General features: G+C 48.1%; 1 protein-coding gene across 10 annotated transcripts in view; it reads right to left on the bottom strand.

Moving 5' to 3' along the window:
• NRXN3 (neurexin 3) overlaps positions 1-23,531 on the bottom strand; it is a 1,810,124-nt gene that overhangs the window by 1,725,416 nt on the left and 61,177 nt on the right. For all 10 annotated transcript variants that reach the window (XM_070797936.1, XM_070797932.1, XM_070797934.1 and 7 more), the window contains exon 2: positions 5,402-6,843. In XM_070797936.1, the coding sequence (XP_070654037.1) occupies positions 5,402-6,110 (709 nt within the window). In that variant the 5' untranslated portion in view covers positions 6,111-6,843. The remainder of the gene's footprint in view (positions 1-5,401; positions 6,844-23,531) is intronic.

Genomic DNA, 23,531 nt, shown 5'->3' with positions numbered 1-23,531 from the left:
GAGATATATACTCCATTCCAGTCTCTCCCTGGGGGGAGTTACTTAGCCTTTGTCCCTCAACTTCCTTATCTACAAAAGTAGAATAACAATAGTGTGTCAAGAGTGGTTCTGAGGGTCACAAAAGCTAATACAGAGCAGACCTGGCCGGGTGACTGTCAGCTGCTCTTATCATTGTTGTTATTATTATTGTTGAGGATGCTGAAGCTTCCAAAACCATCTCCAAACACCGCGTGTAAGTGGACAAGCCTTCATGTAAGTCCAGAAGCTGTGCTCTTAAGCATAGCACCAAACCTTCATCAAGTTTTTGATTTCTCTGCTCCTCAGTTTCCTCATCTGTGAAATGGGGCTAGTTAATGGTATCAACTGCATAGGAGTGTTGTGAGAATTAGATGAGACCATGCGTAGGAAGCACGTAGGATTCAGGCTGGGGCGGTGCTCAAAAATAGTAAATAACATCACTATTACTTTTTCTAAGGAAAGCTGCTTGATCTCTGGAGCCTTGTCCCAAAGTCTCTCTCACTCCATTTCCACCCCTGACCCCTGCCCCTGGGGCCTCACTTCTCTAGAGCCAGTGACCCCAGGGCAGTAGGAGGCATTGGGGAGGGCATGTTAGCTCCATCCCCCCAATACACAGCCCACACCCCACCTCTTCTGTCCTGTGAACAGGGGACTGAGCTGACGGCAGCTGCTCTGGGACAGCCTGTGAAGGGAGATAGGGGACTTAAAGATAATTAAGATGATTAGCCCCCCAGAGCTGGGCCTGTGGTGTCTCATCACCAGATGCAAATGCAAGTTCAGGGCTCCTGGAAGGCTTCTGGCAGAACGCCCGCCCGCCCCTCAACCCTGATGAACCCGAACCAAGCCTTATCCAAGGCCCACCCTCTCTGCAGCCCACAGCTGGAGTGCGGGCTGGGGTGGAAGGAGAAGGCTGCTCTCCTTGTACCACAGAAGAGGGTACAAGGAAGAAGGGTCTCCTGTCTTTACAAGGAGGCGGAGACGCTATTGTGAGGAGGGGAGTGGGGGGAGCAGTTCAAAAAAAAATTGCTCTTCCCTCTCAGTTAAAAGAAGGATAATTGGAGCAAGTGGAAGGCGGCGGCTCTGTCATTTAGCATGCAGCATACCCAGGAAATCTCGCTGGGTAATCAGGAGGAGAGGACGAGAAAGAGCAATCAGACCCCTATTCAGGCTCATTTAGTGACAGCCCCCGCTGGCTGGCTGGCTGGCTGGGCCGGGGGAGAGCAGGGCTGGTCCTAATGCCTGAATGCTGGGTGGGAAATCGAGTCCTCCCTGCTTCTGGGCTTGTCTCCACCCCAAGGGGAAGGATTCTGAAAAGGACCTAGACTGGCCTCTTGATGACTCACCACTGCCCACTCCGATCCTCGGCCATAGGGGTTGACTGAGATTAGGAACAAAGCCACATTACTATTCAGGCAGCAGGGGCAAGGGCGAGGGGAAGAGACGGTGATATTTTTATACTAGTGCCCCAAACTCCTCCTAAACATGGGAGGAGCCATGGCAATCACTGGGACCTTCGCTATAGCATCGGATGTCTCTGGCTCTTGGTAAAACTTCGGAGGTAAGCACCTCTTCTTGGAATACCTTTCCATCTTAGTTCTGGCTTTGAGAAATGGGAGAAGAAACGGAACGTTCACCATAAAAAAGAAAACTAATTAAAATTCACTTTCGGGAAGGCACACCGAGGCCACACGGTGGTACTGAGCCATCCATCAACCAACCTGAGTAGGATGTCAGCTTCAGACGGCGGGAGGGATGCGGGATGGATGGGAGGCTCGTGGAGCCCACACCACCATGTGCTTGTCCTCAGACTCTGGCCCCTATTACCTGCACCCACAGCTGTACCTCACTGGGGGATCCCCACCCCTGAAAACTTAACAACTGAGACTCAAAACAAGCCGCTTTTGCCCTGGGCACCTGCCTAAGTTAGCAGGAAAAGATAGCAGACAAAGAACCGATTTTTCTTTTTGCCGACTCAACAGGACCTCATGTCACCTCACTGAAATTAACCTAAAAACACGGGTGTACAAATGATCTTTGACACAGGTAGACCCATGGATTAAGATCTGATCATTAAGATCTGATCATAGCGATCAACCTGTGGAAACTTCCCCACCTTTCCTTGGCCCCACCCCACCTGCAGCAGGCTGGTTTCAGGCTAAATGAACCCTTCAGGGAAGCTGGTACTGAAATGGAGACACTTTGGCAGTGAACCAGTTCGTCATGGCTATAAGATTGTTGAGAAATTCAATACCTGCACGTTCACAATTGAGAATGTTTTAAAAACAATCAAGCTAAACTCATGTCAAGGTAATGACAAGCCCCCAATAACCAACGAGAGGGCTGCTGTCTGGAGGCTGCTGGGGGCACCTGTTTATTGTCCAGTGAGCTTCAGAGATGCCCCAAAACAGGACTGGGCTAAACAGAAAAAGCCAGATGAATATGTCCCATGCAGCAGGATTATATTCCAAACCAGATATGCATAATTTTAAAGTTATTTTGAGGCAAGATTAAAAGTCATCTTGAACAAATCTGAAGTTGAAAACCCAAACATTTGATTTATAAACATAACAACCTAGAAGAAGAAGAAAAAAAGTCCAGGACCACCCCCCTCTCTCTCCATCATGTGCCAGAATGTTCAATGTGACCATTAGCTGGTTTGGGAGTCTTGGGATGAAGTTTCCCCAAGTAGGTTGTGTGGGGTTCAGTCTGCAGCCAAAGTCTTTTGCCACAAGAAACAGAAGATAACTGTGTCCATAACTTGTCCCCCACAAACCCAACTCTCCCACAGCAACTATCTCCAGGGTCTTGTGGGTCTTACCTAGAAAAGATACCCAATGGGAGGTCAAAATCGCCCAAAGCAAATAGAAGAGATGGGCCCAGCAGTGAGTTCTTCCTGGGGTGCAGGATGGAGACATTTCCAAGCCACTGAGGCATGGAAAGCCAGACAGGCCAAGCAAACATCAATACCGCCAGCATGCTAGAAGCTAATGGACCGCAGAGAGCGCCTCCAACAGGCCCCGACCACATCCATCTGAAGCTGCAGGAGCCCTCCCAGCTCTTCCTGCCCTTGAACTGCTAAAGCATGAAGCCCTCACACAATCAAACAGCACGGCCCATCCTGCAAAGTGGGATGATCAGAGGCTTGGTACACAGCACCCACTGCTGGGACCAAGTCCCCGGGGGTTTCAGTTCTGTGACATTTGCGATTTAAAGTGGGTGAGAGATGAGGCCAGAGAGGCACCCTCACTGCCCGCTTTACACTGTCTTTAGGAAAACGGGCAGGTATTTGTTTAGGCTGTTTGTCTTGTTTTATGCAGATCGGCTTGACACTCAGCAGCTGCTGTGGGTGTTTTTTTTTTTCCCCTTCATATTTTACAGGTGAGTCTTCCCCCTGCTTACTCTAAAAATTAACTGTGTGGAGAGAACGGATATTTTCTAAAAGCCTGAGATGCATCTTTGTGATTGATTAGACATAATGACAATTACCAGGAGCAACAGGCTTCAAGTCACCAACAGTAAATGCTGGTACCTCCCCCAACATCCACCCTCACCTCAGCCATTGCACTGCTCCAGACCAACCAAGTGTTAGTAGTTAGTGGAGTGCAGTTAATACTAAGTCTGTTTACTGTATTATGTACCGTGAGAATAATGAAATATGCCGCGTTTGCCTTCTACAGATAGAGGCATCAGTCCATAGCCACGAGATGGTCTGAACCCTATAGAAAAAAAACCATCATTAAAATATATATATTGTATTTAGCTATTAAAAAGTTGACTGCTTATCATCTACTCTGAAGAAACTCCTCTGGAGACCTCAAACAAACATACACACACACCCAAACCAAAAAAATAAATAAATAAATAAGAGAGAGAAAAAATTGTATACATATACAGTATAGAGATTTCTTCCTGCAGAAAAGTGCTGATCCAAACCTGCCCAGAGGAAATGAGTTCTTTTTAAACACAAAAAATGCAATCAGGGATAATCAGCAAGTTAACAACACACTTGCAAACACTCTGGTCCCTAGAAAGGAAGAATGCCAGCTCCCAATGCCAGTTCTGAGAACAGAACAGATCCTTTGGGCGAAGGAGAAAACAAGTGTTCATGTCAGCCTTCAGGAAGAACTTTCTCCAAAGCCCAGAAGCTCTGGAACAGCGGTCAGCTCCAGGGGGACCTGCTTGTGGTAAGTGCTTCAGTAACCACTGTCCCCAGATGACTCTGTGGGTTGGGGCTGCCTCTACCCCTCTGCCCCATCCCTCCTCCAGTGGACTCAGTGAGGAATAACAGAGGTCAGAAAAGGACTTCTTGCATGTCTTGCATCTCCCTCTCTGGCAACCCACCCACAAGAAGGGAGGTGTGATGGCAGGCCCAGAAGAGGAAAGAAGCACTCTTGCAATAGCCCATACTTGACCTACAAGGAGGCTCCCAAGAAGATCCCCAGAGTGTCCTGGTCTCCAGCATGTATCACCTGTGAAATAAACTTTGTTTTGATTTAAAGAAATGTTTTAATACCTGCTAGTAGATAACATTCATATCAACCACAGCTTTAGGAGTTGGGTGGTTTCAGGGAAAGTGTAAGGAACGTCTACAGACACTATTTTTAATTACAAATCCCAAGGCAGTAGGGTAGCACGTGAATGAAGGGATTGTGGGAGTCTGCACTAAGACACTCACCTGGCCCCACCTACCTGACCTCCCTTGACCTGTTGGTTCCCAACTTTTGCTGCACAATGAAATCACCTAGGGGTCTTAGTACGAGGAGGCGAGAAGTCCCCCCCAAAAATGCCCTGTCTACCCATCAGACACCTTCCAGAAGACTGTGGGAGGAGGGGCACAGCTGAAGGGCTGGGTTGACAGCAAGGCCGGGTGTGGACCCACAGTCTATCAACCCTCATTCTTCTTTGCACCGGCATTCCTTATGTTAGGGACGATAAGGAGAAAGTGATGCGGAATGTCCCATGTATTCACAAGGGCCCAATTCTCAAGGGATCAAGAGGGCCATAGACAGCCACTTTGCCCCTTTCCATCTGACATCTGGCCTTGTACTGACCCTTCGAAGCTTCACCGCGGTGGAAAGAGCTGAGCTGGGGCTCAGATCCTATACTCTATCCAGCCTTTTGAGCAAAGCCAAACATCTGTCTAAGGAAGGAGCCCATGGTTGAGTAGTCAGGATTCTCTCTTGCTGAGATCTGATGGATTTTTTCCATTGAGAGAAAGCCAAGGATTTCTACCACACCCTCGGGGAAAGAGACCCAATTATCTAACAGGCAGCTAAAGAGGCGGGTCAATGATAGAACTGGTTTCCCTCCAGGCGATCTTGATCCTTACCCAAGCCGTCAGGGGTGGGCTCGAGCTCAGAGGGGTAGAGAAGAGGACCCTTACCTTCCGAGCACAGCTTGCCGCCATAGCCGGTGGTAGAACAGTCGCAGGTGGGGTGTCCATCCAGGAGAAAGCAGATGCCGCCATTTTCACAGGGACGCTCGCCGCAGGGCCCCTCGGCATCCAACTGGACACCCTGGCTTCCCAGAAGCCGGGGCTCTGAGTTGCCGTACTTGAGATCCGAGATTAATCCCTTGAAGCTGGGCATGGCCTGCACCCCATCAAGGGTCAGAGCAGACGGCCGGATGTCGGCGGGAACGCCGCCCAGGAACAGGTCACTGACCACGTCCATGTAGGGCCGCTGGGGCTGCAGCTCCGCGGACCGGCCCTCCCCGTCGAGCACCAGCACTGTGCGCAGGCGGTCGCGGCTCACCATGACGAAGTGCCAGCTGCTGTCGTTCACCCGCTTGCCGGACAGCACGGCGGTCTCCGCACAGTCCATGCTGAGGCGCAGCTGCACACGGCCGTCCACCAGGGAGAGGCAGAGGAAGTCGCAGACGCCGCCGTCGTCTAGGTAGAGGAGCAGCCCCGCGGACACGTTGGTCTTGAACTGAAAGCTGAGGTCGCTGCGCGTGCTGGCATCCCAGCGGAGGTAGCGCGCCCACTGGTTAGGGAGGCCCATGAACTCCAGGCCCAGGCAGAGCCCCAGCAGGGATCCCAGCAGGAGGCTCACCTTCAAGGTGAAGAACACCGAGTGCATGGTGAAGCTCATTCTGGCCAAGCCCCAGGGGCCCGGAGACGGGGAACGGCCCTCGGGGGACAATCCCCCTGCCCCACCTCCTTTGAAGTGGAAGGCAGAGAGGAAGAGGAGATGGCTGGGGGACAGAGAACACACAAGAGGGAGGAGGCACACACACACACACAGAGAAGAGGATGAGGAAGGAGGAAAGAAAACCAGAAAGCCCCTGGTGGGCACCCACAAGCAAGAAATTCAGTAAGAGACAGAGTGGGGGAAGGACGGGGCAGCAATAGAGGAGGTCAGTCAGGCGGGCGGGGGACAGTGAGGGTGCAGAGTGGGGAGCAGAGTGTCCTTCTCCAAGAAAAGATCTCAGCTATCCAATGTGGATCCGGAGGCCTTGATTTGGGCAGGAGAAAAGTACACGGGGGGCTGGCTGGCGGGTGGAAGCCTTCAGCAATGTCCACCTCCCGGCAGCAGACCCCCAAACGGCCCAGCCAGGGAGGCCGGGGAGAGGGCTGGGGTCAGGGGGGCCGTGATGGAAGAGGAGCGAGCAGTCAGGTGAGCCAGGCGCAAGGTAGAAACAGGCTGAGGACCAGCCCTGAAGGCCGACCTCCTAGCAGCCGAGGGCCGCGGGGAGGGGAGTAGCCGGAAGTTGAAAGCTCAGGCAGAGCAGGGCCCGGGGCCAAACGGAAGTGGACTCAGGCTTCATGGTCCACTCGGGGCGGTCCAGCCCGTAACCTGCCTCCCAGGACTCCAGAGAAAAGACCTGCAGGAAGGAGGGGGGGAGAAGGAAAGGAAGATTAGGGCCCCGTGTCAGGAAAATATTGCACCCTATTTCACAAATATTGATGGAGTGCTGACTGCGAGCCCGGCTACTCTGGTGAGTCCCAGAGCACTTGGTGCTTTAAGCGGCAGGGAGGGCCTGGGGTCTTTCAGAGCCATGTCAGGACCCCAAGCTCAGCTCCTAACAATGCACTCAGGTTTTCCACGTGCAAAAAAGTATCAAACCCGCCAAGCCATATCAGCACATTTTTACAATGTTCATATCACAGGGTCACGTGGCCAAAATTTAATTTTCAGGTACATGCTAACATTTTAGAGAAGGCAATGGCACCCCACTCCAGTACTCTTGCCTGGAAAACCCCATGGACGGAGGAGCCTGGTAGGCTGCAGTCCATGGGGTCGGGAAGAGTTGGACACGACTGAGCGACTTCACTTTCACTTTTCACTTTCATGCATTGGAGAAGGAAATGGCAACCCACTCCAGTGTTCTTGCCTGGAGAATCCCAGGGACGGGGGAGCCTGGTGGGCTGCTGTCTGTGGGGTCGCACAGAGTTGGACGCTACTGAAGCGACTTAGCAGCAGCAGCTAACATTTAGATACTCAAATACACACATGCAGTTTTAACTTGTTTACCTATTAAAAGACATGAACATGATAGTGATTTTTGTTTGTTTGTTTTAGATTTTCTTTCTCACTTTGCCAAGCCAATGTCTGGTGTAGGCAGCCGAAGACAGATCCTCACCTTTACATTTTTGACGGAATTATTTACAGGAGTCAGTGAAAATAAACTAGGAGGTGAGTAATGAGCAAAAAACACTCATCTCTTAACTAAATGTTGGAGAAAAGGTCTTGGGGCAGGGGGCGGGGCGGGGAGAATGTGCTTTGAACCTTTAAAAAAAAAAAAAAAGGCTGAGTATATCCTAGTTCTTCTATATGGAGCTTTGAGAAAATTTCTTAACTTATTTGAGCTTCTATTTTCTCACTCATAAAGTAGAGAAAATAATAGCCTTTTTACAAATTTGGAGACAGGATTCAATGCAATCATGTATTAGAAGATTCTAGCATGAGGCTATAGCCACAGTAGGTGAACAATGAATGCTACCTCTTTCCTTATTTGTAAGGAAGGATGAGAAGAGGGGATCGCTGGTGTATGTCTGTACGTGTGAGTATGTGTATGTCTGCAAAGGGGACAGTATATTAAAACATACATTTTTAAATTAAAAAAAAAAAACAGAATGAACAACAAATGAATAGTTAAGGAATGTCACAGAGCTAGAGCATATCATACATGTTTTATACTGATTGTAAATGCACCAGCACCCAGTTAAGGGGTGGCCAACTGAAGGCAGACTCTGGTCACAGAGCTGAGAGGAAACTTCTCTGTTCACATGAGAGCAATGAGTGTAATTTTTAAGAGTTATGCAAGTTGCTGCTTATTAATTGGCATGCTCGATAATTTACCATGGTCGCTGTCAGACCACTGTCTAGTATTTTTATGATGGCTGCATTAGCAAAGCTAGTTATTACTCATGCTTTGAAGAGGAAAACGCTGTTCCTTAAGCAGCAACAAACACCTATTTCCAGTGAACACACAAGCCCACCCAAAAAGAGGCTGATTAAATCCATTATAAGGAAAGCCTCTGTGGTATAAAACGTCCTGTACACACAGTGGTTCCCAGAGTGTGGCATGGGCACCTCCAGGGGCGTGAGGAAGTCTTAACTGGAACATGAGCATAGCATGTGCCAAAACATGCAAGCTTTGCACACGCACAAGCCAAACCAAGTCTTAAAATGCCAGCAATGTTTGGACCTCCCTGGGGCTTCCCTGGTGACTCAACAGGTAAAAGAATCCACCTGCAATGCAGATGCTACAGGAGACATGAGTTCAATCCCTGGGTCGGAACGATCCCCTGGAGGAGGGCGTGGCAGCCCACTCCAGCATTCTTGCCTAGAGAATCCCATGGACAGAGAAGCCTGGCAGGCTACAGTCCAGAGGCTCACAAAGAGGTGTCCATGACTGTAAGTGACTTAGCACGCACGCACGGTGGTACAGTGGATAAGAATCTGCCTGTGGATACAGGAGAGGCAGGTTGGATCCCTGGTCTGGAAAGATTCCACAAGCCCCAGACAACTAAAGCCCGTGCGCCACAAAAGCTGAGCCCACACTCTGGAGCGTGTGAGCTGCGACTACTGAGCCCGTGTGCCCTAGAGCTGCCCCCCCGCCCAAAAAAAAAAAAAAAATCAGCAGTTTTTGAGCTGGTTGATGACACTTTGGTAGCAAAAGAAATCAGCTACGCTAGACTATTTACACCACAGAAATAGGCAAACATCACGAATCAGAATCTGAGAAGATGAGATTTAAGGAAAGCCTTGAAGGAGGATGAGAGAACTAGCTATGTAAATGTCTGTGAAGAAGGTTCCAGAAGGACTAGTGCAAACACTAGTGCAACATCCCAGGGGAGAAGAGAGACACTTGTGCCCAAAGAGGGCTTCTTCTGGTCCTAATATCTGCCATGTGTACATAATTTTTTAATCAAATTTTTTAAAATTAATTTTTTTTAATTGGAGGCTAATTATTTTACAATATTGTAGCGGTTTTTGCCATACATTGACATGAATCAGCCATGGGTGTATATGTGTTCCCCATCCTGAATTTTTTAATCAAATTTTTGAAAAGGGACCACTTTTAGGGAATGTGCTCAAAGGACAGCTGCTCTCCTATCGCTCCCTCCATCATGCATCTGATCTAGAAGAGTGGGGAGCAAGGCAGACGTGACGAGCACAAAGCCCAGGTCTCTCCAACGAAGTATCCCACGCCGGGAAATATCAATGAGCCGAGAACGTAAAGATCACGTGGCACGGTGGGAGCCCACGGTGTCTGAGTTCCAGAGGCTTGGGAAAGTGTGTTCTCAGTGACACTACCCCTGGCTGCCACACCTCCTTCTCTACTTCCCCGCCTGCCAGTTTAGACCTAGGAGTCTAGCTCAGGCAAGGCCCAGGCTCAGGTGGCTTCAGTCAGTGGGACCCCCTTAGTGGAAGGCAAGGACATGGAGACGGAGGGCCCGATGACATGGATGAGCAGGCACATGGGAGTCCCTCTAAAAGGATGGCCCCAGAAGCTTTCAGACTGATCTAGATGTCAACCCTCTGGGCCTCAGAAAGTCACTTGTGTGTCTGCAGAAATTAAATGACTTGCTCAGTTCAATCTAACTACTTATTGAGCTCCGATTTATCCAGTCGCTCCTGGATCTAAGCAGAAGAAGACAGGGTTCTTGCCTTAGGGGCGTCACAAAGTAGTGGGGCAAAGTGTACTTTAGAGAAGAAAGCAGAACAATAAAAGAGTCCACGCTACGAAATCTCCCTGGGGGCACAGACTGCTTCACCCTGGTGCTGCCGCAGGACCTTGGCTCCCATGGAGTGGGAGCTTGAGACACATGTGTAGAAAAAATGAACAATAAAAGAAGCTGAAGAGCATCCTTGAGGATCATTTGTGTTTCATGAGGTGACCTCTACACCTCTCTGTTTCATACAATAACAGCAATCCTGCACCTCCAGGCTTCCCTGAATGCCAGGCTCAGATGACCCCTCAGGACAAAGCAGCACATGCCAAGTGATCTGGGTTAACATATGAGTTAGGAAGTAGGCTGCCCAAGACCACTCCCTATGCGGAGGATCATGGGAATTTACCCCGTCTGCTTTGGGGTGGTCACTCAACCCTGTCTGCTGAGCCTCGTCCATCAGACTGACCATTCTCCCCTCCTGCCCAGACCAGCACTGAAGATACCGACAGTCCCCTGCCTGCATCATGGGTAATCAAAAAGGCTAACAGGAAAACCAAGCTTTCTTTCCCCTCCACAGACGCTGGGCAGAATCTGATTTCAGGACGGGTAGCATCAGAATCAGGTTAACCTAAACTCAATGCCCTATGGACACCAAAATTCTCTCCTAAAGCTCTTGCATTGCTTTCTTGGACCATGGACATTCCTGTGACCTCTGGGAAATTGTTGCAGTGGCCCATGCTAGAAATGACCTTCCATTTAATATCAAAGCCCTCAAGCCAACTGCCCCAAGCTTTCACCCTTAAGCCTTCTTTAACCCTCTTCTGGGGCTATGCTGCTGCTGCTGCTGCTGCTGCTGCTGCTGCTAAGTCGCTTCAGTCATGTCCGACTCCGTGCGACCCCATAGACGGTAGCCCACCAGGCTCCGCCATCCCTGGGATTCTCCAGGCAAGAACACTGGAGTGGGCCACCATCTCCTTCTCCAATGCATGAAAGTGAAAAGTGAAAGTGAAGTCGCTCAGTTGTGTCCAACTCTTCGTGACCCCATGGACTGCAGCCTACCAGGCTCCTCTGTCCATGGGATTTTCCAGGCAAGAGTACTGGAGTGGGCTGTGCCCCCTCCACCGGTCAGCCAACTGCTCCCCTATCCTGAGCCATAGGAGGGCCCAGACAGCCACAGGGGCAGGGAATTTGCTCCAATGCCTATGTGGAAGGCCCAGGCTGGTGCAGAAGCTCAAAATGCTTGTCTGCTGTCTGAGAACCAAGCAGGAGAGGGAAAGTGAATGACATTATCTAATTGCCAGCTAATCTACATAATTATCGAACGGCATACTTCTTACGTGGGGTTAGCATCTTTGCAAATGTCTCATGATCCGGCTGCTTGGGAGACAGAAGGGCCCCCACACGACTCCAACACATGGGCTATTTACCACTGGCACAACTCGAAAGATCCGGCTGCCACGTACCCTTCCACTGCCTCCCTATAGTTCCTCTGCTTCCCTGAGACAGATTCAAAGGAAAGTGGGGCCTGTGTTGAGAACCACGGACGGTGGGAAGGTGTGATGAAGGCTGTCCTCAAAGCCTCAGACTGGGCTCATCAGTTCCTCCTCTGGAACCTCCCATCAGCATCCCTCTGAAGTCCCGATGATGGCTCTCTGTTGGTTCTACCCGCCTCCCTTTCACCATAGCCTTTGACCCACTTTGAAGGTAAAATGATTTTCACCGCCAATCTCGGTCCATGTCATTTAGGTGGGGTTCATCCCAACCCCAGATCTTGGGACCCAGTTTAGCCACTTAGGACACTGCAAACTCCTGCCACAGTGATTAGCTTAGGGATGGGTTTGTCACCCAAACTAAGTCAAATTAGAGTTTACACTGGAACTTTTACTGGAATATTGGGAGAAGGACCCTCTTTTTTTTTAACCTCATGGTCAAACGATTAGAGTGACATCCAGAATTGATGAGAGATAGCACTCTTACTGGAGAAGGCAATGGCACCCCACTCTTGCCTGGAAAATCCCATGGGCGGAGGAGCCCGGTGGGCTGCAGTCCATGAGGTCGCTAAGAGTCGGACACGACTGAGCGACTTCACTTTCACTTTTCACTTTCATGCATTGGAGAAGGAAATGGCAACCCACTCCAGTGTTCTTGCCTGGAGAATTCCAGGGACAGGGGAGCCTGGTGGGCTGCCATCTATGGGGTCGCACAGAGTCAGACACGACTGAAGTGACTTAGCAACAGCAGCAGCACTGTTACTATTCAAGATAATCTTGTCTAAAAATGAAGACAACAAAGAAGGAGAGTCAAGAGATGGATAGAGATGTATTTCCAGTGATGTTTCTGCACCTAGATGTAGCCAGACCTGAAGCCCAAAGGATCCTGGTTTCATCTCATGAACCAAAACTTTCTTTTTTCTTTTTTGCTTAAGCAATTTTGGGTTGGGTTGTGACTGGGAGTTCTGAATAACACATTCCTAACGCTAGACGTTAAAAATCTATCAGGGCATATCAAGAGACGTTTCCATTTCACATGGCCACCCATGCCTGTGAGGAATCCCTGTAACTTGGGAGACGTGTCAGATTTCTCACCCCTACCACCAATGTTCTACACCCACTGTGCCCATGTCCTTGGCAAAGGCAGAGGATGTGGGCATGCTCTATCCCCAGGTGCTCTGAAGGGGGTTGCAGGCTCATTTTTGCACAACGACGTCAGAGATTCACTGTCAACCAAACTACGTCCCTCTTGACACGACACCACTAGGCCAGCCCCTCACACTTGGTACCCTGGATCTTAATTCTACAGCAGAGGCTCTACTGCAGGAAGTGGGGGAGGTGAAGGCATGAATTCTCTCCAAGACATCAAAGTAATTCAGGGTAGTGATGAAGAACATGGGCTTTGGCACCAGACAGAGTTGGATTTAAACTCAGACTGTCATTACCATAGCTATTTAGCCTTGGGCCACTCTCTGAGTGTTTATTCATCAGAGAGAGAGAGAGAAGGAGAGAGAATGATAATACCTATCTTGTAGGGTAGTTTTGGACTTTATTAAACTTTAAAATGTATAGCAGTATAACTACTTCCTGAAAATTGCATGGCAGCAGCTACTAAAGCTAAATATTTCTGTCCCATGACTCCACAATTCCCCTCCTGGGACTCCACAATTCCAGTACCAACAGAAATGCTTATGTATGTCCAACCCAAGTCATGCACAAAAATTTTCATAACAACACTAGTCATAATACCTGAAACCTAGAAAAAAAAACCCATGTTCATCCACAGTAGACTGAATTAGTAAATTGTTGTTTATTCATGCAAAATGCCATACAGCCCTGAGAATGCCTGGTCCTATGTCCAGATAGTCACATGGATGCGCCTCACAGAAGAGCGTATATCCTACGTGTTCCATTTATACAAGGAACGAATCGAGGCAAAGAAATCATCCTCTACTGATATATGTCAGAATAGTGGTTACTCTCAGGGAATCAATGAGTGGAAGATGGCAAAGCAGGTGAAGTAGTTCTGTTTCTGGATAAGAGTGATATTGTCCACGGTGCTTAGTTTGGGAAAAAGCATCAACAGGGCTGCACATTGATGACTTGAGCTCTCATCTCTATCTACGTTATACTTCACTGAAAACAATATGCTTCCTGATACATAGCATGTGCTCATTTATTATTTTATTTGTCATCTGAAGGAGAGTTTTAAAGAAACATATTACTGGTTTCCATTTGGAGGCTGAAACTCCTTCCTTACAAATCCCTAAGTTAACACCAATCTCTTATCTAGGAAAATACGGGCAGACAGGGAGAGCACCATCCTTCTCTCTCCCCAGGCCACTTCATACCCCAGTTCTCTCTTTCACGATTTTTCACATCTAAGAGTCTCATCCCTCCTCATGTCTTCTCCTTTCCTGTGACATCTGCTGAGCTGCTTTGGTCTCGAGGTGCCTCCGCCACCAAGCTCACCCTATCCTGGTTTGCTGTCCCTGCCCTTCAGGAAAAGGTCTGAAGATCTCAAATTCCAGTCCATCAAGGGCATGAAAGTTTATGTTGTGCTGAAAAGGGAACAGAGGTGGAAGAGAAGAGACTTTTTTTTTTTTAAAGTCTTGAACTATAGCACTTCTTGAGATACTAAGTTTTCTTAAGAACTAAGACGTAGTCACATCAGACTAAAATAAATTCCTTTTCTGGGAATACTCATCAATGACAGTAGAGTCACAATGGAGTTGTATATGGACTCCTGCCGATCTTTTGGGAAAGTTTCTCATGTTATGAGGGATGTAAGGTGGACAGAACCACAAAGACTTGTCACTGGCTAAACAGCAGCATTCAAAGCCGGTGTGGTGGTTAAAGGCTTGGGGAGGCAGGCTGTCATCTGAGGTCAAGCCCTGGATGAAGGGCTTGATTCATATTCATCAAGAGCCTGGACGAAGAGGGAAGGGCCATGGGAATAGAAGCCCACTCACCAACTGGTCATGGTTGTGAATGAACTGACACTGAAAGTTAGAATGTGGCATCTCTCTTCCAATTTAAGACTGCCTCAAACCCCTAAGGCTACTGCTCTTGGTATTGTTGAGTTGGCTCTGTACATCCAAACACTTTGGTACTTCAAAGGTTCAAGAGGTCGCAGTAGGCTTGAACCACAGCCTGTGTCTAACAAGAGGAAGTCTAACGGAGATAAATGGCAAGTTAGGCAACTTGATCCTCCAAAATAAACAACGCATGAGGATAGAAGGTACAATTTCTAACTATATAGGAGACAAGAATTGAGGAATGACATAGACAAGAGGTTTTGTGGTTGCCAGATAACCAAATGCAATTTTAGACTCCCTTAATTATGATATAACTTGTAGGAAAAAGGACATGAAGATCTGTGTCAATTTGGTGCTGGTCATTAGATTTTTATTCTGAGCCCCACTTTTTGAGAGAAGTGTAGGTGAGTTAGAGGGTAGTGAATTAGAAGGAAGTCTTTTGTTTGAAATTTTTAAGATCATGGAGCACCAATGATATAGATATAACACATTTTGTAAATAACTCAAACCCTGCAAGGTACTTATATACCCAGTAGAAAGGAAAATGTATGTATGTGTATTAGTCACTCAGTCATGTCTGGCTCTTTGTGACCCCCACGGACTGTAACTGGACAGGCTCCTCTGTCCATGGGATTCTCCAGGCAAGAATACTGGAGTGGGTTGCCATTCCCTTCTCCAGGAAATCTACCCAACCCAGGGATCAAGCCCAGGTCTCCTGCATTGCAGACAGATTCCTTACTGTCTGAGCCACCAGAGAAGCCCAGAAAGGAGAGATGTGAGACCAAATGATGTAAAGAGCTAGACCAAAGGTGAGAAGTTGGATCTGCTCGTATGGGCTCGATAAGGCAGAGGTCAATCTGTAAGGTCCAAATAGAATACAGGTATTCGACTGAGTACCCCTTTCACAGAGTTAACGGCACGGCCTCTGGGGCCAGACCTCCTGAGTTCAAATCTACTTGCTTCCTGTGTGACCTGGAGCTAGTCACTTACCCTCTCTGAACCGCAGTTGTCTCATCTATAAAACAGTTAATAGTGAGTTACCATGGTGGGGCACTGAGAAGGGTAAACCCCCAAAGCAGTGTTGGGCACGGGTAAGTACTAAGTGCGTGCTAGTTACCGCTGCTGCTGCTGCTGTGACTGACAGCCTCGGGGTTTGTGTTTCCTCCCAGCAGCAGGCTGATTTGGGTGCCTCGGGAGGAGTAGCATGGACAGATGGACGTCCTTTTAAACCTCATCCCATGACACAGATAATGGTAAGAGTCACACCTGAGTCTCTTTGCGTGAGGAACCTTTGAAGTACCAAAGTGTTTGGATGTACAGAGGCAACTCAACAATACCAAGAGCAGTAGCCTCAAGGGTTTGACGCAGTCTTAAATTGGAAGAGAGATCCCACTGCCCTCAAGAATAGAACTCTGTCCAGTGAATGGAAGTTCTAGAGAAAGTGGTTATGTCTTTGTCTTACACACAGACCACCTCCAGATGAAGTGGACTACCCCATCACTGGAGATGTCCCAAAAGAGATGGGACGCTCTTTGGAGTCGCGTGTCCAGTACTATCTAGATCTTTGTATGAGGTGCAGCAGAGTCTAGAAGAACAAAAGATGACTCTGGCATAGTGTGGCCAGGGCAGGATTCTCAAGGGAGGGGGACTCACATGGAAACTTGAAGGACACGGGGCTTAGGCCACTGAAGAGAAGTCTGCTGTGGGGGAAGAACACCAGCCCAGGAGTCAGATCCAGGCTCTGTCTTTCCACTCACTACTGGGCAAGTGACCTTATGGGAAACTCTGTGAGCTCTCCAGTTTTTGTTTCTTCTCTTAAATTAGAGGGAACGATGAATACACCCTCCAGGATGGTGTGAACACCCAAGGAAGTAAAAGCTACACAACCTAAGGTAATAATCGTGCCTTCCTACCATGTGGACACTCCTCTAAAGTTCCCACCCAAAGTAACTCATGACATTAGTCTCTTCCCACCTACCACTTCTACGCCATCGCCAGGGCAGTCCTGAGTTTTCTAGTGGGCCAAACCCAAGCACAGCAAACTCTTCCCCCTGACCACAGAACTCAGGGCTTGCAAGGAGCTGAGGGGTTCCCCAACATCCCAGGTGCAGCCAGGACCTCAGGAGGCTGTGGTCACTCCCCCTACTCCTCCTCCCTCCCCCCATCCCCTCCTCTCCCAACCAGCGGGCTTTCCAAGCCATGGCTCGGAAGCCATCTGGCTGCTGGGAGAGTTAATAATTTATAATGAAGATAATCACCCTTCAAGATCCTTGCCTCTTGGGACCATTAAAAAGGACTCAGTTGGGAGTCAGTGAGTTCTTTACATGAGGGGACAGGGGGAAGGGGAGAGGGGAGAGAGGGATGGGGGGAGGAAACAGTGAAAAGAAAGGGAGGGGGAAATCAGCTAGGTGCTCAGCTGACCTTGGCCCCCTAACAGGGGCAGGGGGGGAAGGAAAATTATTCAGTCCAAGAAGACAATCTTATCCAGCTTTCGCAGCACCAGCCCAGCAAGAGTGCCATTTATGGGGCTTTTCTCCTAGCCAACTCTCTCTACACAAAGAGAAAAAAATCAAACACATGCAAGAGATGGGGAGAGAGGGGCAGACCAGGGAGAATGAGCCTGCCCAGCAATCACATCTGGGCTGCTGGGACAGCGCTTCTCTGTTCTCTTTCCAGGGCACAGTGAGGCCCCCACAGTGCTAATTATTCCCATTACTTGACAAATTCTCCATTAACAAAGCAACTGGGGCCAGAGCCGGCGGAGGGAAAGCAGAAAGGACTCACAGAGGCTCCGGGCAGACTCGAGAGGTGCAGACCCAGAGCAGAGGGTCCCCAGCTTCATCAGGGGGCAAATGCAGAAACTGGCACAGCCCCATCTGTGGGGTACATCTTGGAGGTGTGGGGTGCAGACCGGCTTCCTGCCGTGTAAGGCAATGGAGGGGGGTGGAGGAGCACGTGAGGGCGGGATGATAATGGGGTGGGCGCTGAGCCAGGAGGTCTGGGGCGGGCTGAAGACAGCCTCTCTCAGAAGAAGGCAGAGCTGATCAGTGCGTTCAGGACCAAGGCAATGGCAGTTTGGTCCTCCCATGAGTTTGGAAAGGCTCATCATTCTCCCAGTGCACATGTCTTATAATAATAGCAGCAGCTACATGTATCAGTAGGCTTCCCTGGTGGCTCAGATGGTAAAGCGTCCTCCTGCAATGCAGGAGACCCGGGTTCGATCCCTGGGTCAGGAAGATCCCCTGCAGAAGGAAATGGCAACCCACTCTAGTATTCTTGCATGGACAATTCCATGGACAGAGGAGCCTGGTGGGCTACAGTCCATGGGGTTGTAAAAGAGTCGGACATGACTGACCGACCTCACTTCACTTTATACGTATCAGTAGCAACCACAGCAAGCACATGGATCACACTCACTCTGTGCAAGGCACTACCCCAAGAACCTTACACTTGGAGCTCTTTCACCTTTACAAAAACTCTAACAAGTAGTAACTATTATTATTCCTATTTTATAGATGAGTAAACTGAGACCCCCAAGAGAGTAAATAATTTTCCCAAAGTGTAAAGGCTCAGATGGTAAAGAGTCCGCTTGCAATGCAGGAGACCCAGGTTTGATCCCTGGGTTGGGAAGATCCCCTGGAGGAGGGCATGGCAACCCACTCCAGTATTCTTGCCTGGAGAATCCTGTGGACAGAGGAGCCTGGTGGTCCATGGGGCTGCAAAGAGTTGGACACAACTGAGCACACGCACACACATAAATTGTTACCAACCCTCATACTCTGTCCTGTAGAGAGACATGAACACCTGGAGGGTGAAAGCAATGAAGGGAAGGCAGTGGCAAGGAAAAGACACAGCTAAAGGACACTCCTGGGACCCTCCCAGATCAGGGCAACTTATTAGCAGCTTAGGAGCTTTGAAGGAAGGTGGGTACAGTGCCTGGCACAGAGTCAGTCAGAGCTAAATGTTTGCTGACTCAACTAAGGTGAGGAAGCAGACAGAAATTAGAAGAATTCAAGGGAGAGACCTCTGGATCAGACCACTGGCAGATCAGATCTGGTATTTCATTCCTGACGGTATAACAGGCACAGCTGCCGCCCACTGAAGATCAAGAATGTCAGAGCTCAAGAAGACAGTGACAATCACTTGATTCAAACCTCTCACTCTGTAGACAAGAAAGGGAGGGAGGAAGGAGCCTGGGTGTGTCCAAGCTAGTGACCAAGATCTCACCACTGGGCAGTGCAGAAGTGGCATTAGCCCCTAGGCTCTGGACCCTTTGTCTAGGGATCTTTCCATGAGAACAACAGCTTTCCCTTCTTAGATCATCAAGATCCTTATTTCTTCCAAAAGAAGAAAACATAATGCATCAAAACCCAAAATATGACATTGAAATGCAGAGTTGCTCTGTAGAAGTGGAAGGTGAAATCTCCTTTTCCTCCACCTTGACTCATGGAGTGGTTCTCAAGATTTATCATCAAAACCTGTAGAGTCCCAAAGAACAGTTTCAAAACCACTGCACCATATCAACTTCAACATATAATGGGCTATCTCTAAGAGCTCCCACTGTCCCCTCAGAAAGTCACAAAGAAGCTGTCATTTATACAGACTTTTCTGGAGCAGATTTGCCTTTTCATTCATACTAGCTTGGGACTGAGTACGGTAACCACTGAAGCCCTCACAGGGGCTAGCGTCAGTATGCCCATGACAGGACACATTCCTCAAAGCTACCAACCTCTGCATGAAAGGGCTGCCTATTATTTGTCTTGAGTTTATCTCCAGTAAATTTCAAGTGATGTCCCAGCCACACACACCACCCCCACCCCAACCCCAGCTCTGGAATTCTTTCTAAGAGCTAGACTATAGAGTCACACAGAAACAGATTCTTATCCCAGCTCCACCACTTCGGAACTCTGTAAACTTTGGCAACTACTTAATCCCTGTGAACCTCAGTCCTCTCATCTGTAAAACAAACTTTCCTCTGGAGCAGGAACTGGCAACCCACTCCAGTACTCTTGCCTGGAGAATTTCATGGAAGAGGAGCCTGGTGGGCTACAATCCATGGGGTCGGACAGAGTTGGACACGACTGAACAACTAACGCATGCACATCAAGTCTTGTGAGCGTTCAACGAAAGGGGGCAGAGTGTGTGCATATAAAGCTTCCAGCAGAAAGCATTCAGTACCTGTTAGGTGTTCCATCGCCATCACTGCTACTTCTCTGTTTGTCTTATCACATGATTCTAGTGTTAATGGCCAAAATTCTTCACCTCTCTATCTCTAGACCCTTTACCGTCTAACATTACTACACTTGACATCAAGCTCAGACACGTGGCTTGCTTCGGCCGGATGGGATGTTAGCAAAAATGACATGAACAGAGGCTTGGAAAGTAGTTTTACATTTTCTTCTTGCTCACTCTTGTTCCTCTGCCATGAGAACATGCCCGAGCTCACCTCCTAGAGGATGAGACATGTAAAATAGAAGTGATTCATTCCAAAGAGCCCCAGTTCTGAGGCAGCTAAAGAAAGTCCGTCCAAGTTCTTAGTTCCAAATTTACTGTGAATCCTTAACCGGGACCCTCCAAGCCTATGAACCCCATGATACGGTCCAACCTCATCAGCTTCAGCGTCACTGCCTCATCTGAAGGACATCACCACAGAGAAGCCAAAAGGCGGGAGCCTGGTGAGCGCCCAAGCTAAGTGGTGTGTCACGTTAGTGGATCAGCACAGCTTCTGCACGCTGGGAGCAGAGAATGTAAAACATGGACACTGTCACGCATAACGTGCTCGAATCAAACAAATAGACACCAAGTACCTATGGAAGGGAAAGTCACTCAGCTGTGTCCAACTGTTTGCAACCCCATGGACTGTAGCCTGCCAGGCTCCTCTGTCCATGGGATTCTCCAGACCAGAATACTGGAGTGGGTAGACATTCCCTTCTCCAGGGGATCTTCCCAACCCAGGGATCAAACCCAGGTCTCCCACATTACAGGTGGATTCTTTACCATCTGAGCCACCAGGGAAGGCTGATAGCAATCTCAGAAGGCTTGTTTAAAAATAGTACACACTAATGTGTGTAAAGTACCTAAGAGTTTATAAAACACTCTCATTTAACCTTTAGAGCAACAAGTAAGGTATCCATTTTTTCAACTCTCTTTTATATATGGAAGAAGTTGAAGCTCAGAGAGAGAATGTGGCCTTGTTAAGGTTCATAGAACCAGTAAATTCAGGCCCTCGAACAGTAAGTCCTATGTTTCTATCATTATGTAACACTGATTAACATTAGATCACTATTTCTGGGATCTGTTAGATACAGAAGGTGACTACATGAATTCTCCCTTCACAGGTCCACAGTACACTTCAATAATCAATCACAGAACCTTTCTATTAAGGAGGATGGAGCCTCAGACTCCCCTCTCAACCCAACAATCCACCCATACATCAACTACAACATCCTTATTAAATGAAACCTATGGGCTCATCCTGCAGTAATTAAACACACTGGATGGCATAAAATGGACTCATCTATGCCACACTTTGTCTTACAACAGATAATGAGTTACTACATAATGACGAACTTTTCATCTACGGTACTAATCCAAGATTTGCAATCATTCAATGAAGTTTTCATCATCCTCAAAAAGTAGAAAGTTTCAGTGGCATTTTCCTCTATAAAGTTCTAGGTTTAACTTTAAAATATTTGGAAATTTCTAAAATAAAAAATCAGTATCACTTTCAAACCCAGGGCTCTAAATAGTCTGTCAATGTGGCTTCAACTTCAGGGCTCAGTGAATAATTCTGTAATATTTATGGTCTTTTGCTTATGATACACTATTACACAATTGGGACTACCTCTAATTTTGCATTAATTTTTCCACTTTACTTATTAGAACCTATTTACAGCTTAGCTTTAAAAAATCTGCTATGTTTGCAAGATAACAAAATTACATCTCTTCTTTAAAATACTCCACCTCTTGAAGCCAGACTGGGCTTTTGTTTTTCTAAGTTAAGGAAGTCTTTTCATAACCAGAAAGGTGAATACCTAAGAGAAGGTGACCAGAGGGAGTTAAGAGACCATAATCTTCTTTTCATTCAACACAACTCATGCTTATTCATGCATTCAACAAACCTCCAATAAACACCTGCTACTTACCAGGAACCACATAAGGGCCTGAACTCTCAAAAAAAAACCCAGCCAGAGCCTAGGGAGTGAGAGGAGATAAGCATGCAAGCAATAATCACAATGACGTGATGGACTTTAACAAAGATGTACGACTGTTACATGAGCAAAAAAGATGGAGCCAGTGACTAGCCGAGACGTAGAAGAAGACTTCTGAACTGCACTCCAGAGATTAAGGGGTTTTGTTAGATCATGAGGATGGTGTGCCAGCAGAGGGAAAAGCATGAATGAAGGCAAATAGAAGTCAAAGATCATGGGATACTCAGGAAGTAATACGAAGTTCTACTTGACTGGAATGTAGGGTGGGTAGGAGGTAAGAGGAGGAAAAAATGTAAAGCTCAAAAGCCATGTTGGAGGCAGAGTTCAAAGGTCTTAGGTGCCAATTTGAGAGATTTTTAAACAGAATGATGAGATAAAGTCTGCATATTACAGGTACTAGTTTTAAAAGAAAGACATGAGGATACAGAGAGACCAATTAGGATGTGATTGCTCTCATCCAGAAGATATGGAAAGAGCCTGAACTTGATCCCTATTCCTAGTTCTTAACCATCCATGGCCATTCCCCACACACCTGAACAGCCCGCCAACACCAGAGACCACATCCTATCCATGTAGCTAATCCAACAGAGGGAGAAGGTAGCTAATAGCCCCATTCCAGATTCAGTGCTTTCCCCTGGAACTGCCTGATTTTCAGAAGTCCTGACTCTATATTGTATTGAAATGTTCAGCCCTCTCAACCTCTGGCCACATGCCTACACAACCCACTGCCTCGGTCCCCAGGCCTCCAGAGATACAGCTACCCTAGATGCCTTAAATCCTCCCTGGGGTGCAGGGTGCTCAGGGGTGAGCCACGTCTGCTCTAGGAATAGTGGACCCAAATATGAGCTTAGCAGGTACGACCCGGTTCTGAAACCTGAAAACCCACTTCCAACATTACCAGGACAAAGGATAACCACATGCCTGAACCCTTTGGGTGGTTCAGGCAGCCAACCCCATCCTGAGCACAGAAAAAGAAAAAAAAAGAACACCATGAAGTTTGGTGCAAGTGCTCCTATGCAGGTGAGATGGGGATGACCTTCAGAAGAAATTCTACAAGGATTATTCCACCAGAATTAACCTCAGCCCACATCCCTTAAGGGTTTGCCTGGTGGCTCAGCTGTAAAGAATCTGCCTGCAATGCAGGAGACCCAGGTTCAATCCCTGGGTTGGGAAGATCCGTTGGAGGAGGGCATGGCAACCCACTGCAGTACTCTTGCCTAGAGAATCCCATGGACAGAGGAACCTGGCGGGCTGTAGTCCACAGGGTCGCAGAGATTCAGACATGACTGAAGTGACTTGGCAGCCATAAGCAGCAGTAGCACATTTCCTAAAGCGTGCTCTTTAGAAAACCAATCCCATGAAATACTCTAAAAACAAAAAGGGAAAGAAAAGTCTTTGTGATCAAATACATTTCAGAAACATTGCTAGAAACAAAACGTCTGTCAGTCTTCATTGACATTTGTGTGTAGAAGCCTGATCCCCAGTGTGATGGTTTTAGGAGGTAGGGCCTTTGGGAGGTGATTGGTCATGAAGTGGGAGGCCTCATGAATGGGAGTAGGGCCCAGTAAGGAGAGACAGGAGACAGCTTGCTCCCCACTGTCTCTGCTCCCTGTCATGTGAGGATACGAGAAGACAGCCATCTGCAAACCAG

The sequence above is a fragment of the Bos indicus genome, chromosome 10, assembly GCF_029378745.1.
Source record: "Bos indicus isolate NIAB-ARS_2022 breed Sahiwal x Tharparkar chromosome 10, NIAB-ARS_B.indTharparkar_mat_pri_1.0, whole genome shotgun sequence".
In the NCBI taxonomy this organism is placed as follows: Eukaryota; Metazoa; Chordata; class Mammalia; order Artiodactyla; family Bovidae; genus Bos; species Bos indicus.
This window is presented reverse-complemented; position numbering and strand designations above follow the sequence as displayed.